Below are 16,819 nucleotides of genomic sequence, written 5' to 3' on the forward strand. Positions count from 1 at the left end.
TCAAAGCATCAAGATTCAATATAAAATAAAATGGTTGGGAATGAGAATACTTTCTCTATAGCATCCAGAAAGACATTTAGTTGCAAACAACAGGAAAAGAAGATAGAAAGCATTAGCTAAGCAAAGCAGCACACTGGATTTATCCCAAGGCCGTCATCAAACTCAAACCAGTGACTTCCCAATTGACTCTAAAGCCTGTGCCTACTAATTCCAATATCATTAGAGGTGTTCGGGTCAAGAATTACACTTTGACTCTGAACCTATGTTTGGTATGTGGTTTGCTTATTCTCAAATTACGAGTTCATTAATCCCATAAACTACATGAACTCCAGTTATATGAACAAGTCTATAAAACTTCTTTTATTCAATATAATAACATTTAAGAATCATACAACTACAAACTAAATACAGGTGGCATAAACTCAAATTTCTATAACCAAACATAGATTATATAAAAACTCAGGCTTCTCAACTATAGACTTATTGAGAAGTGTAAAGGAAAACTACTTGCGGTTTCTGGCGAGAAAAGAAGTAGAAAATGAAAGAGGATAAAGCATGACAATGAACAATATTCCTTTCCATTCTTCAATTTCTTAGAGCTTCCTTCCATGATATTACATATGTACAAAAGAAAAAACCATAGGAAAGACAGGAGAACAATTCCATTTTTCATTCTGTTCTTCCGCTTTCTACAGTTACATTATCAAAATACAAGGGACAAAAAGTGGAAGAAGTTAAAAATAAAATACAACTTTCAACAAGAGTACCTTGCTTTCTGCTTCACTCGCATCTCTTTCTCGAACTGTTCTTTTTCCTTGAACAAAAAATGGTTTTGTCCGACGCTTTGTCTGGACTGGCAGTTCCGCAGTCTGGATACTTGTGGGCTTACAGGCTGTGGGCACTTTGGCGCCTCTTCATAGCCATATTCCCACACAAAACTTTTTCTTTTTCTTCTTCCTTATCAAGAAGCAAAGCTACAGCACTGGCGTGGCATCTTTTTTGTCATTAGCCTGTAATAAATCAAACACCAGGACATAAGCTACTGCTACTCTGTTCCCTAGAGTTAGCTGAAAGAGTTCATAATCTACGGACGACATAAGAATCATTTTGATTTCTATGTTTTCTCTTCAAAGGAAGAATGAATGATTTTCAGATAAATTACACAATTCAAGATTGCAAAAGCTGAATTTCTAATGTTCTTCAAGTCCCAAGAACATACAAAACTCCAAATTTAAGACTCGACTGCAAGATCAAAAACTAAAATGGTAATGGTGGTCCATTTTCAAACACCACCCAACATTCAAAAATAAAAGGAATAAGCAAGAAGGCGAGCTAAAAATCAAGTAAATAACAACTTCTTAACATTCTTCTTACCAGTGAAGGATCTCAGTCCCGGAAAATCACAGACTTGGCAATACTCATGAGCGGTCTCAAGCAATCCGGTGTGAATTTCCGGGCAAACAAGTAGGATTCCGAATAATTCGATTTCCGGAGCTGGTGAATAAGCTTCGGAGAAATCTCAGCACTCTGATACGCATAAGGATGGCCATTAGATGTTCCTGTCCAATTAACCCGAGTAAGCGTGTATTGGGTGCAGCCATTAGGATCCATCATCGAAAGAAGAGTTGGAAAATAGTGTTCTTCTGGGTAACAATTGTCGACACTATGGCAAGGAATCTTGAATTTCCTCCACAAGGACCGATCATTGACAACCACCACCGCGTGCTTTCTAGTCAACACGAAGAACTGAGATCCAACCCGAAATTTCTCAAACGGGACCTCGGGCATCATCGTGAACCGACCCCTCGCCGTGTACCGCTTCCACAGATGCGGTTCTTTGGAGACAATCTCAATAAAACTCTTGAATCGAAGCCTCACGCCTCGCCGAGTCAGCTCGGACTCAGAGGAGGTGAAATCAAACGTCGTGGAAGAAAACAGAGAGTTATAAACATAAGAGAAGGAATGAAGAGGGACACAATACTGAGAGAGGAGGGCGAAGTAGGCGTTGGCCGGATCATCAATAAGCGCCGTCGCGATAAGGCGGCGCATGGCGGAGATGAGCGTCGGAGACCCGCGGTAGGTCCGCTTGGAAACAATAAACCGGCCCAGAAAAGGGCCATCGGGGCGCGTAATGTTAATCGAGGGATCGGCATGAACATAAATATTGTACAGATCTGAGTTATTGGGGAAGAATCGGTTCCAAAGCGGAGCAAAATGGAGGTCTGAGTTGGTAAGAAACAAGAACGCAATCTTCAATTTAGGGTTCGTGGAAGAGAGGTGGGAGAACGTGGATGGATTGTTACCACTAGATCCGGCGGTGGCGCGGTTGAAGAGGGAGAGATCGTCGTGCTCGTCCGGCGGAGGAATTGGGATGGAATGGGGCCTTGAAGGGATGAATCGAGGGGCGAGAAGGAAGAGGATTGGGAGCGAGAGGAGGAGGGAGAAGGCGAGAACGAATGGAGTGGAGAACATGGAGGGAGCTGGGAGAGGAATCACGAACCTCAGGGCGGGAAATTGCGAGAAATTGAAGGGAAATCTGGGGGAAAAAGCAGTTCTAGAATTGAAAGAATTGTGATGGTGATGATGATGGTCTGGAATTGTGGCGGAAATCGAAGAAGAAGAAGAAGAAGCAGTGAGGGTGTTTGGCAGAGAAGAAAATTCCAGTTTCTGGGAAAATTGGATTGAATTGAAGGAGTGGGGTCGGGAGTAAGGGAGCTTCGATTCATGAACCTCAGCCACTGTGACTTTTAGAGAGAGAAAACAAGAAAAAGAAAAAACCAGAAGAGAGAGAAACTGCAATTGCAATTTGGCAATGGCGATGGCGAGAGAAGATTCAAGATCGAAGACGGAAGGAGGAGAAACGAAGCTTGACTCTGTGAGTTAACGGAGTCAAGGTCTCGGAGGGGTTTCTATTTGATTCCGTTAAACGTAACGGCGGGAGCTGCCCGGCTGACCGGGGAGGAAAAGGGGCAGGTTTCGCGGGGGTTTTGTAAGAAAACAGTTGTACGGTCAATGCAAGGGGTTTCTATTCATATAAATATGTGTTTGGTGCTTTGTCATGAAACTTCCTAATTTTATTTTAGTTTCAAATAAGTTTTTTTTTAACCGGATAATCAAATAAGTTTTTTATTGTATGAGGGCCAAATTAAGAGGAAAAAAAAAGATGAAACTTCGGTATGTTACGAAGAAGGGTTTTTTTTTTTTTTTTACAATATATGGGAGTGGGGATCGAACTCACAACCTCACAGTTGAAGATATATGTCAATTACGGTTGAGCTATACTCATTTTGGTATGTTACAAAGAAGTTACAAGATAGTGGTCATGTAATTTTCATATATATTCTTTTTACTTTCGAGTAAAATCCCTAAAGTTTACATTAAATATATTTTAGCCTTTACTGTTAATTTTTTATAATCATTTAACATGAATTTTTTTTTGAATTTCACATCAAATTTACTAAATATAACTTCAAATAATCTATTGAAATGTTAGAAGGACAATTTGGACTTTCTAGTACAACAAATAACAAATGTGAAAGTACGAAAATCTGAACTTCTGATCTTAAAGAATGAATTATATGTCTTTACCACTTTCGTTATGTTCTTGTTTATTATTATTTATTTTTTTAGATATAACTAATTCTTTTAATTGTGTTTTGAATGTTCTTGGATTTGGACCCTACTTATTGTTAGATACTTTTACGGTTGAGTTTGAATGTTATATAATTGAATTTTGAGAATATTTGTTGAGGAAACAATTTTCAAATCTAAACCAACATAAGTTTAGCTCACGATATTTGGTATCTGTCTTTGATCAAGGTTATGATTTCGAATTTTCCGTTTATTATATTAAAAGTGTTAATTTCATTTTTAATTTAGCCATCAATTTGATAAAATTAAAAGCCAAAAGACTAGCTACTCTTAAAATTCCTTTACTAAAAAAATGAAATTCTTAAAATGTCTTCTAAAACTTGTTGAATAGTTTTCGCGGATTCTGTCATTTCATTAGGTATAGTTAAGTAATGGGCTAATGATATTTTTTTTTTCTTTTTCTACTAAACTACCCAATCAAACATTAAACATTAACTTTACGAAGATCTCATGCTATTAAAAAAATTTAAATTAAATTATAAGTTTTGGTATGATCTTTTTTGGTGTCTAATAAATTCTTAAATTTTAAAAAGTGTCATTCATTAACTATAGTTAAGTTAAATTATAAGAAATGTTTTAAAGAGTGGTCGGACCGACGAAGAGTCTTAGGTTGATTTTAAAATGTGTCTAATAAATATTTGAACTTTCAATTTTATATTCAATAGATCGTCAAAGTTGATATTTCAGGAATCCATTAAATACAAAATTGAAAGTCTAGAAATTCATTAGATAATTTATAAAGTTCAAAGACTCGTTACACACAATTTTAAAAATTCAGTAGTTATACGTACTTACAATTTAATAAATATTTGTTTTTCAACATTTTCTTTAACCCTCGCTTGACTGTCATATTTTATTGTTGAAAAAAATAATAATAAATGGGGGCAGGTGTAAAGGCAAAATAAAATAAAAGATTCAAGAAAAGAAGAATTTATGAAATTTTGGTTGGTGAGGGGAGTGAAAAAAAAAGGAAAAAAAAATTGAAAAGAAGGAAGGAAAGGACCAAGGGGGTAGCCATAAAAAGAGAGAAGAAATGGAATGGGTAGCTATTCCTTTCCCTACGCCACCTTGTTCCTTAGTCAACAAAGTGCTTTTGATTTTCTTGAACAAACTTTTATACCTAGTCAAAACAACCTTTTTTAAATTACTAATCTTTTAGCTATTTGCTAATTAATCATAATAATTCAAATTTTATTTTGTAGAAAAAAAAAAATGTTACAGGTAGGTTTGGAGTCGGCCACTTAGACCCCTCAAGCCTCAACTTGAATAAGTCGAAGACGAAGCGGATAAGATGGATCAATACACGTAAGTATGACTACTCCAGAGGAGGTCCAAGTTGTTGCTGACCTGAGAAAAGCAAATGCCTCTAGCGGACAATCTGTTGACATCAGATACGGGGAATGTTAGAGTGGCAGAGTCACAATTCCCTACTATCGTAACCTTTTCTCCCGGTGTATGTGAAAAAGAGTGACTCCATCCTTTTTTGTTCGGTCAGAAGTAGGTCCAAAGAACGAGAGTGGGCTTCCTCAAGTCCGTTGTTCCTCAGTAGCTTAGTGATAGAGCGGTCAGCTGTTAACTGACTGGTCGTAGGTTCAAATCCTACTTGGAGAGAATTTTTAGTTATCGCTTTTCTGACCTAGCGACCCCTGTCCTTCTCCTTAGTTTCTAAACGGGAAGAATCGTGGGACATCAAAAGTGGGAAGTTGTTGGTTTTTCTTCCTCACTCTCGTATAGGTGAACTTGGTTCGTTCAATTCTTAGGGAGAAAAAAATGGAATTCCTCATTCTTAGAGGTACGCAATTTCTATGTAAGCTAACTAAGTTTGGGCACGATCTTAACTCATACTAAGTTCTAACTTAAGTTTGGGAGTGTACGTGACCATGCACAACATTGGTGCAAGTATTTAGTTTAGTTACCAAACGTTTACATTGGATACATAACTGGTTTGTACCCTTGGTCCAAAATCATGCATCAACCAAAAAAAAAAGCAAGTATATCATATAGTCCATCGTCTTTTAGAGTTTTCCCAATTCGGTCTTGAATCGTTTAAAATTCTCGGTTTAGGTTATACCATTCTAGCCATTTTGGTTCCTTCATACCAAGTGCCTCTAAGGTTTCTACTGCAGTTGGATGCAGGTTGAGCTTGAAACCTAAGATCAAGAAATCTCGAACACTATACTTTTTTGAATTTTGAATCAAAGGGTTTTGCAAGTTAAATGGGTTTAGTTTTTAACAATCTTTGTTCCTTTGGTTAGTGGTCTATAACCAGCTAGAAAGTCTACGCTATATCAAGTATGAAAAAACTAGCCTAAAAGGTGTCTAAGAACCTAACCCACATGTACATGTATATAAGTTAACCCAAACTATCCTTACCCACCCTAAATACCGTCCAAACAAGCTAATAAGGTGCCTAATTGTTCTAAAGATGGCCAATGGCCAATCACATTATTTGTTAAGATCAAGCTACTTAGGACGTGTCGAATGTGTGCCCTACAACACGTAGTCCACTTGCTTGATGTTAAAACTAGTCCAAAGTGTCTAAGGACCTACACCTTAATAATGTTGTTCAAACACATGTCCACCTGTAAAGTGGCTACCATAATTGCAGGATATAGTCACGCAACTAATCCTTACCACAAATATGCAACCAGTTTCATAACTATGTATATGTATTTACAAATAGATTATTCATACCTAATTAGACGACCTGGCTTCTCCTGAACTGCCTTGAATACCAACGTGATTGTCAAACTTTCGCCAAAATTATTTTCTCCATTTTGTTGACTCGTATATGAGTTTCTCTTTCTCAAAAGCAACCAATTATGCTTTAGTCTTAACCAAATTATGTTTTTATTGTGTTTTTATTGTGTTGTATAACTATAGAAAGCAATTATGCTTCTGATAGCAAGTGATTCTTTCAATTTTAACCTTTATTAATGTATTTATGTTTTAAATGAGTAAACATATAACAATAAGTGAATCACTTGTACTTAGGTGGATTTGACAAAATAAAACTTACATATTTTACTTACGTGTCTCATGTTCGCCCATTCATTCTTTACTTTAATGTTTGACCTCGTGACACATTTGTACTTACCAATCTCAACCTTTTGCTTTCTATAGTTGATGGTGATTATATACCGTCATTACTAATTATAAACAAGAGTAAGTTTGAACTAAAGAGAATATGTAAAATTGCTAGTATTTGTAGTAGGTGAATAAATGGTTTAGACCCTGCACAATGGTAGCATGAAATTTTTTCTAATGAAGAAATGAATCATTTTTGTTCATTGGATACATATTATGTAAAATTATAATTATGAATAAACTAGCTTACTTGCCACTATGGAAGTCTCCCATCCATCGCATTGAAGAATCTGAGGAGATGGATCTGCACGAGCGTCCTCATGAGATGAGTTGAGTTGTTTTCGTATTTCACCCACAATTCCACTTACCTATAAATGAAACTATGAATGACGTGGACAAATCTACATCGAAGTAAGACTACATATGTAAAAGTGTAAGTACACCCACGTAATATAATATTACTTTCATATAATTGAACTTAATAAACATAAATAACTAAATGAAATTTATTGGAAAAGTTTCTTGCAGCCTGATCCCGATGGTTCTCTCCCGACACCCGTGCAGCCTGATCCGAGTTTACCTTGTCTCGACCTTGACTTCGACATTGGGCCAATTACGAAACATGCAGGCCCAAAAGTCCAGAACTCCTAGGCATACTAGGATTCAAATTTGGTAATTCCTAAAGGGATTCAGGTTCGACTTCTATAAATAGGGTAAGCCAAACCCTAGATGTATGCTCACAATACCCTAAACTTCATACTCAACTACTCCGATGAGCTCGTGTGGCAAAAGCCATATTGGTCTTAGTGCTGTTCTGTTTTGCAGGTCTCTGTCGATCTCTTTATTCTAGAAGATTTGGTGCGAATATTGGCGGAATCCTATGAAGCCAAATTTCTGCATCAACAACGTGAGATAGAGAAATCAAACATGTATTATCGTCATATACTTTGTTTGAGCTCGAAATCGCTAAGCTCGGATTAGGTGTAGGTCGGAATGGGCTGGATGATCTTCTCTGAACTGCCAGACGGCCTCCCAGGGCACTCGGGGGACCTGCAAAACAAAGTTAGCACTCCGACGAGCAAGTTAGTTCCAGTCCGCGCTAACTTGCCGATTCTATTTGGGATTGCGTACCTTGCATTTAAGGCAAGAGTTTCTATTTATAAAAATTGGGCCCGACAGGAATTCTGACACACCCTAAAAATACGGCGTGTTGTCGGGTTCGGAAGAGACAGTGTTACTGACTTTTCTGAAGGTCGGCTCGGCATCTTAGGTCGTACCCTATCTGCCGACCTGAACGTTCCATATTTCGTGTGCATGCCAATTCGACTCACCTCTTCGATCATGACACGTGTTAGGCCAAAATTCGTATCCAACATTGGCCCCCACTTCGGCGAGGCGGAGGTTGGCTCGACGAAGTACTCCGAGCTAAATGAAGATGGGTCGAATCCACACGTTCATGTGTGACGTCACGAATATCGTCAACCCTATTTTTTGCTTCGAGAACTCAAACGTCGCCACGAGGATTGCTTTACGTGGACAAATCTTGTCCGTTGATTCTCCCTCGATCGAACGGCTCTCGTGCCTCCGGGCTGTTCTATAAAAGGCGGGGGTTTTTTGCTTTTTACTTTTCACTTTTCACTTCGAAACTTTTGAGTACCTCGGCTGTTGTCCAAGTTAGGTATTTTCTCCCTCTTCCTTTAGGTAGTTCTTTAAACTCCTCCTTTAGGTCTGACCATGAGTAGTTCATCTAGCGATTCGTCGTCTGGGTCATCTTGCTCTTCTAGCACAGATAATGTCTTAGGGGTCCCAAACTTAGCTTCTGCCTCGGGAAATCCTTGTGTAGATTATAGCTGGGCAGACCCTAACACAGCTTCCACCTCAGGAAATCTCACTGCTGGTCCGGTAGTCAAGCTTCCTCCCTCGACTTGCTCGGTAGTTAGACTAGCCGAGCTTCGTAGGACCTACCTCATCCCTGATTTTATAGAGCTCAGGGTGCCTAACGTCGGCAAATCTCTCGAGGACCCTCCTCCGAGCTTCGTTAGTTTCTATCATCCGATGTTTAGTAGGGGGGTTAGGCTTCCACTTCATCCTTTCATCCAGAGGTTCCTTAGTGCAGTCAACCTCACCCAACTCAACTCTCTCCCAACGATTGGTCCACTGTGCTTGGGGCTTATGTTCTATGGTAGACCATCAGGGACGAGGATGAGGATAGGCTCACGGTAGATCAGCTTTTAGCGACCTATACCGTCAAAGTCTCCAACGAGGGGGAGGGTCAGTACTACCTCTTTGCTTGGTGGAACGTAGGTCAGCTTATTAGAAATACCTCTTCTAACAAAAACTAGAAGGAGTGTTGGTTCCTCGTCTCCAGCGATTGACTCGTGAGGAATGAAGGGGGTGAGCCGATCTATCATGTCCCAATAGAGTTCGGAGACGTAGGTGAGTGTCTTAGGTCGAGCTAGGTTTTTCTTTTCTTTTTACTTTCGTGCCTTTGTTTCTGACGACGCTTCATGGTACAGCTCTACCATCTACCGTTTCGAAGATCAGCAACAAGTCGTGGGAGATCATCAAGCACGCTCAGGGTCGGAGTTGAAGTACGCGCTGTAGAGTGAAGCACTCGTTTCAAACTCCCACCTCTTCTCCAGTGGCCTCAGTCCGTACGACCAGCCGGACGAGCTCAAGAAGCTTCCTTAGCCTCGGCAGCGCAGGTCGGAAAAATGCAAGGCTCCTGAAGGTAAGCTCGGCTTTAGCACTTGGACTCACATTCATAAACTTTTTAACTAACCTCGGCTTCTTTTTAGAGATGGCCTCTAAATTCCTCGCACTCAACAGCACAAAGCGATAGCGTGCTTCAACCCCGGCTGCCCCACCGGCGCCTCCTCAAGTTCGTCGTAGAACGAGCAGTGCCGATGTCCCGACCCCCGGGCTGGTTAATCTGGCCAAGCTCCAGGCCCTCCAAGCTCAGCCCTTGCAGACTGTCGCAGGGGGCGAGGGGTCAGCTTCCCCTTTGAAGCGGAAGGAAACGAGCGAGGGACGCACCTCAATCTGAGGAGGTTACCTCCAAGTCTCCGTCTCCCCCTATCCTGGTCGACTCGGAGGAGGGGTCCCTACAAGGTCAGCAATTAGGCGACGAGGTCCGACTTCTCTTCAGGCTCGCCTTCTCCCGTTCGAACATTCATGCCTTCACGACGAAGATGCGGTCCTCGAGTTCTCGCCGGATGGAGCAATCTGTCCAAGCGCTTGAGAACCCTGTAGAGGCAGTAAGGAGGACTTTGGCTTTTGTTGCAGAGGTAGCTTCGAGCTCGTTCTTCCTTTTCCTCTTTCTCTTTTCTTATTGCTCTAACATCGTTCTTTCGCAGCTGCACTATCACGCCAGCCTGTCGACATCCATGATGGGTTCCGAGCTTGAAGGTCGGGACCTGATGGAGGAGGAGACCCGTGCCTTATACGAGTGGAGGATTGCGGAGCTTGAAGCTGAGGTTGACCAAGCTCGAGCCAAGAAGGAGGTGGAGGTTGACAGGTCAAGGCTCTAATCGCCCAAGCCCGCGCCGAGCTGCAAAATGCCAGGGGACGAGCCGAGACTGTGGAAAAAGGATGGAAGGAAGCCCAGCAGAATCTGGCGAGCTGGGCCTTCTTGGAGAAGAAGATAAAAGAATTCCCCGAGTTCGACGGCTTGGCGCACGTTATGGCGGACAAGGGCTTCTACTACGCCATCGACAGGCTCAAAACTGCTTGTTCGAAGGAGGCCATTGCTGCCGCCGAGTAGGAGTATGAGGCCGTCTGGGTCGATCGCCCTGCCGACACGGGGAAAAGGGCCGAGGCGATTGATGCTGACGTAGGAGCCAGCAAGCCTATCGACCCTTCGCAAGAGTAGCTCGCCTCTTCCTTCCTTCTGTTGCCTCTCTTCTTTCAAGAATGTAATCGTTGTACCGAGCCGAGGCATGCCTCGGCTCACATCAAATTTTAATATAATTCGAGTTAAACCTTGCTCAGACCTAAGTTGCCTTCTCCGAAGTTTTTACACTTAGAAAATTTCGATTAAATTTCAATCTCAGAAATTTTAACTTCGGTTTCCTTCTTCTTCTTTTCTTTTGAGTTTCTCAAGTCCGCATCGACTCTTCCTTGCCCAACGACTTACGAACCGAGGTAACTCAGCTCGGCGGTGCGCTAGAATTAATGTGGATGACCAGGTTCTTACGAGCTGACCAGTCTCTCCAAAGTTCGAAAAATGCTGCGATCTTTCTCGTTATGGTCTAGCATAGGTCATACTGCGTAATCTTCCTCGACCCTCATTTGACGTAGCTCGGTAGCAATAGACGACACTAACGAATAAATTCAAATTTTGCACAAGTTATTGGAGATCATCTTTCATTAACAAATGAAATTTTACATGTCGGATTACATAATTTTTCTTTCGTCTCACTGGTAATAGACTCGTAAATGTTCAGCGTTCCATGGGTGGGGGAGTTGTCTCCCATTGAGGTCGGACAGTAGATAAGCTCCGGGACGAACTAACTTCAAGACTTTGTACGGACCTTCCCAATTCGGCTCGAGGGCTCCGACTGTTGGGTGTGTTGCCCTAAACTCGTAGTTTGTATTTATGTAAAAACAAATGTATATTCAATAAAGTTTTATTCAATAAGTTTACTGTTGAATTCATAGCATTGCATTGTCCAAAATCCAATAAACTAAACATCCAAGGTTATTATCATGTAACCGGGACAGTATATATACTGGTTATATATATTTGAAATACTAGGTATATATTTGATATACCCTAGATATACGAGGTATATATTTGATGTACCCCTGATATACGAGTGGATAATGTCCTGTGAATAACTTAAAGGGTCTATAGTATATGGATAAGGCTGAGTACCTTATCCTGGCAACACTATGGATACGACTCACTTTGTAAATGTTACAGACGACTCGATCCAGGTCGTTCGTCTGGAGACATGCGAGTGGGGTATCCTATACAATGAGTTTGTATAAGACCGGACTGCGAAATAGACAATCTTTAGATGTAACGCCGTTAACTAACAGATTGCTATTTCATAGGATGACCAAACAACTCATTCTCAATCTGAGTGAGTTATGGACTTCTGCCCGTAAGGTCTCGTCCTTTGATCTGTATGGGTGAGAGTGGCCCGAGTTGCCGACTCAACATTCCTACCATTTTGGGGACGAGACCGAGTGAGGAGCTGGAAACATAAATTCACAAGATGGAATTCACTCATTCCCAACATTAGGGGAGTAGATAAGTGTTCTCTTAAATCCTACTCCGGGATTTGAACAAGGGGCCTCACCCTCTCATTGGCCCGAGAAGGACTTCCGGTTATTGGTCGGACCATAATCGGGTTGTTCATTAGAGGAGCAGTGATATTTAAGGAGTAAGATGTAAGTCAGGGGTAAAACGGTAAATTGACACAAGTTGAGTTACGAGCACTAGTGAAGGATTGACTTGTCATTAATGGTCGTATATCCGTGGACACGAAAACATTCTGCAATGACAAGAATGCAACTGCGGGTCTTTAGTGGAGTGACCCGTAGTTAACGAATGTTGATTAACTCGGTTAATGAGTTTGACCAATTAATCTCGTATCGTTGGAGCTTCTGATCTGTAGGTCCATTAGATCCCCTTGCTAGTTCATAACGGGTAAAACGAGGATCAAGTTTTTTGCTCAAGGGAATATATGTATATTGATACATTATAATATATAGTTAATTCTAAATTAAAACTATATATTATGAGAGAAATTATTTGAATGAGATTCAAATAAAATTAATATGAATATGATTCATATTAAAACTATAGGTTAAAAAATTAATGCACATAAGATGTACATTAAATCTATAGATTATACAAGAGAGAATATGGTTTTAATTAAATATGAGATATTTAATTAAATGTTAAATAATTAATTGTTAATTATTTAATATTACATTTAATTAATTAATAAATAATTAATTATTAACTCCCTTGCATTTTTGCAGGGGAGGGGGAGTTAAGTAACGTGGGTAACTGTGTTTTTGGTTTATTGCAGAAGAGTTCTGCAAAAACTGCAAAAAAAAAAAAAAAAACCGAACTCCCAGCATCTCTCTCAATTCTCCCACTCGTTCCAAAGTAACGCTCCCACAAACGTGTTCTCGAGACCCAAGAGGATAGCTTGGAAGATTCGGTGGTGGTGTTCGGGTGGAAATTAACTTGAAGAAGAGTTCTTCAAAGGTAAAAACATGTTTCCCCTGTATTTCACATCTTTGCACGTTTGTTTTTGTTTTCTCAAAAATCATGAACGACGGTCTGCTTCCGCTCCGGGATTCACATCCCATCAATTGGTATCAGAGCCAGGTTGATGTTCTGATTTTTTCGGAGTAAAATCGTTGTTCTTGAAGGGTGTTTTTATATTTTCGAAATATGGGTTTGCGGGTTGGAAAATTTCCGGTTTTTGGCTTGTAGAATGCAATTTTAAGTCTTGATTTGATCATGTAAAGGCATGGTGTTTTGGGCATTGAGTTTCTGTATTGAGTCTGTAAGTCCAGGTCGCTCGAAAGTTGTTCATGGCGTCGAATTTGGCAAAAATTTGCAGAAAACAGCCAATAAGACGAAGCAGACTGCGCAGACAGAGCCATGACGCTATGCAGCAGCACCACGGCGCTGCACTGTAGCGCTGCGACACTGTGCAGCGCCATGGCGCCGTGCCTTGGCACCGCGGCACTGCTTGCTGCAGCTGCGCAGAGGCGCTGTCTCGGGTGTTTTTCGGCGTGTTTCCGTTGCTTAGGTTCGCGGTTCGAAGGCAGTTGCAGTGGTTTTCTTATTTTGTTTGTATTATTTTGCTTTCTTAGGGTGCCAAAAACCGGTCCAACTCTTGCTATTTAATTATTTTATGCATTATGAATGTATATTTTGATTAAAAGCATATTGCATATTGTATGCCATATAGTTTTAAAATCCCACCATAGGTTACATGCATAATATGTATGTTTGATATATAGTATGTATGTATGATCATGCATTATATAGTTATAAATGTTATAATGTATGAATGCATGTTTTATTTTCATGATTAATATAACTGTTGTATTAATTAGATGAAAATAAAGTTGCATTGAGCATGACATTACTTTGGTTAATATAATTGTTATATTAATGTATGGTCAATATTTTCGGGTTGGGTTGTCGGTTTGTATTTCTTTTTATTTTTATTTTTAATTATCGGTGACGGGGAGTTAGGATTAAAACTTAATGGACGGTTGAGATTAAGATGAAAAAAAGAAGAAGAAAATATGAAAACCTTAAATGTTAGGGCGAGGATTAACTCTAAATGGACGGTAATATTGAAGATAAATATATTATTATATATAATTAAGAAAAATACACATATATGCATAAATTCGGGTTGGGTTGGGTTGACCTGATTTTTTAAAGGTTGAGCCCGAGACCCATCACAATCCAACCCAACCCAACCTTTACGATTTGGGTCGGGTTCGTCGGGTTTTTTGAACACCCCTAGTTAAGCATGTTTAAACATACGTGTTTTAGTCCAATTCTGGATATAGACATCGTATTTAACGGTCCCTTTATCCACCACCTATTTTCGAGGGAAGTTGAGAAGCCTAGAAATCATTAGCTTTGACTTGTTAGGTAATAGGGTATCGTTTACAAAGAGGGAGTTTAACTTAATTACTGGGTTCGATCACAGGAGGAATATATCTTCACGGTTGATCCTCCATCTAGATTAGCACATGACGTTTCTAGCCAAAGACTTAGAGCACAATATTTCGATGGTGAAGTCTAGGTTAAGTCTAAGGAGCAGGAAAATATATGTACAAACCTTAAGTTTGATGATGATGAGGGTGCAGTGAGAATTGGTACAATAGATTATCGAGCTTGCCATGATAGGCAAAGACAGGAAGCAGTATATGGATACTAGCCTCCTAAGGATTGTTGAGAATTGAGAGACATTTAACAACTAGACTGGAGTACAATGATTTGTAATATAACTCTTTGGAGCCTTCAAAACGCCTTAAAGGATACATTAGCGACGTACCAGTAGAAGTCAAAGGGTGAACCTGACACGTTGAAACTTATAGTCCATACGGGTTTCCATATGCTTTTTAGATTAGTATCGTTTAAGAAATCAAAATTATATAGTTATGTCAGTTAGTATTAAATTTCATACTTAGATTATTTTGACGTAATTGTAGGTGTGGGCGTACGAGACTATTTTGACATTGATCATACGCGTCACACTTAGGCTGAACGAGGATACCCATTCCTCAACTTTTCTGATGGCCATGCACTTATTCTTGCCATTTTCGTATGCTAGCCACTAATATCGGATATTTGTATTCTTTATGTATACTTGACTCAATATTTATTATTCATGTCTGAACAATCTATTTCTTCCAAACAAAGACTAAATTACATTTGGAGGCGATGTAGGATGAACAACAACACATAGAATGTCATGCACCCATCACAAGCCCGTGTCATATCTCCTTGAAGATTCATTGTTAACTCAGGAGCGGATCATACGCCAGTAGTTGATTAAGTAAACGTTACAGCACTGCCTGATGAAGTAAACATTCAAACATAAGGTTTATCGGTCAAAAAATGGAAGGACAAAGGGAAGAAGATCGTGATCGAGGAGATGATGATAGAACAACCTCCAATGGTTGTTGACCAGGGGGACGATATGGTTATGAAGGAGAAGAGGACGAAGTAGAAGAAGAAAAGTAATAAGGGAAACTTGGCCCAATGTCGTAAGCAATTGAAGAGCTTGAAAAAGCGAGTGGGTGGCATTAAGGCCACTATGAAGGACATTCAGAAGTATTTGAAGAAACTTTCCAAGGTACGTTATTTTTTAATACTATTTATTTAATTTAAATTATTGACGAAGACTAATATTATCATTCTTATGCAGGGGTAACTTCGCTGATTCAAGGAAATATCTTGGAGGGGACGCTGGGCATGATGGAGAGGGTTTATCCGAACAACAATCGGATACGGATGAAGGTCATATGATTCATCATTATCAATCTACTCTTCTGGCGTATCCCCGTCACGTACTCTATCATCTCCCAAATTACAAGGAATAACATGTGAACATAACGGTGTTAGTGATGGTATATCATGACTTATATGACCGTATGTGAAGACAGTACACTAACAAGTATCGTGACTCTAGGTGACAGGTAGGAAATTCTAATCTTCCCCTTAATGCCAGCCTTCACAGCTCATTCTGAGAATTTCCTTTATACACTTTCCTAGAGTGTAAATTCTTGTATATAAGTTTCTTTGTTTATAATATTCTGTAATCTCTTTATATATTGGGAATAAAATCACTTGACGATCATCGAAAGAGCCACAATATTACTCCATTTTATTTTTCTTCTACCCTTAAAGTTTATCTTGGTATCAGAGCTTAACAAGGGTCTATTTTTTTTTATCATGGCCACCGAAAGTTCATCCTCCACCCCAATCACTATAGCCCAAACCACATTACCCATTCCTGTACCAACTCTGATCTCAAACATGCCATTTGGAAATCCTCTCAGCACTGTTCTTACCATGCAACTTGATGAGAAAAACTACCTAATATTGGTCTAGGATGAAATTTGGTCCCAGACTAATCTCAAACCAAGATACCTCGAGATTGTATATTTCACAATCCCATAACAAAATTCATATTGTTCTCGATCGGGGTATGCAGTCAAGTCTAGTATTGAACATTTCCCTTGTGAAAATGTGGGTCATCGTTGGACTGAAACTTAGATAATGTTAGGATAATGTTCAAAACGTGAAGACTAATTTGAGACAAAGTGATGAAAAATGCGAGTTGTCTTTTGCAAAAATTACAAGTTGCGAAAAAATCTAGTATTTTCACAATTGCAAAAAATTAATGGGGTCAAAAAAAGAAAATTGAGGAGTAAAATACTAGTTTTTAGAAAATTGGTCAAATATCCAAACCCAAAAAACTTTTGAGGTAAAAAATTTTAATTACCCTTTATACCCCTAGCTATAATTAGCTAAGAGCCATTTACATCAAGTTAAAAAAAATTGATTTTGACTTTGGATCCT

The 16,819-nt window shown here is 39.6% G+C and overlaps 1 protein-coding gene across 1 annotated transcript; it reads right to left on the minus strand.

Annotated features, from left to right (window-relative positions):
• Positions 1 to 556: 556 nt before the first annotated feature.
• LOC111012155 (Core-2/I-branching beta-1,6-N-acetylglucosaminyltransferase family protein) lies at positions 557 to 2,955 on the minus strand. Its single transcript, XM_022286208.2, has 2 exons — positions 1,375 to 2,955; positions 557 to 1,010 (listed from the first exon to the last, which is right to left on the minus strand). Exon 1 carries the CDS (start codon positions 2,470 to 2,472, stop codon positions 1,387 to 1,389), a length of 1,086 nt encoding a protein of 361 aa, XP_022141900.1. The 5' UTR covers positions 2,473 to 2,955; the 3' UTR covers positions 557 to 1,010; positions 1,375 to 1,386.
• Between the last annotated feature and the right edge of the window lie 13,864 nt (positions 2,956 to 16,819).

This window comes from Momordica charantia (assembly GCF_013281855.1).
Source record: "Momordica charantia cultivar OHB3-1 chromosome 6 unlocalized genomic scaffold, Mcharantia_2.0 BLBB01000006.1, whole genome shotgun sequence".
In the NCBI taxonomy this organism is placed as follows: Eukaryota; Viridiplantae; Streptophyta; class Magnoliopsida; order Cucurbitales; family Cucurbitaceae; genus Momordica; species Momordica charantia.

Excerpts from the sequence above, each read along its gene's own strand:
- LOC111012155 (XM_022286208.2), bottom strand. The coding sequence starts at position 2,472 with ATGTTCTCCACTCCATTCGTTCTCGCCTTCTCCCTCCTCCTCTCGCTC.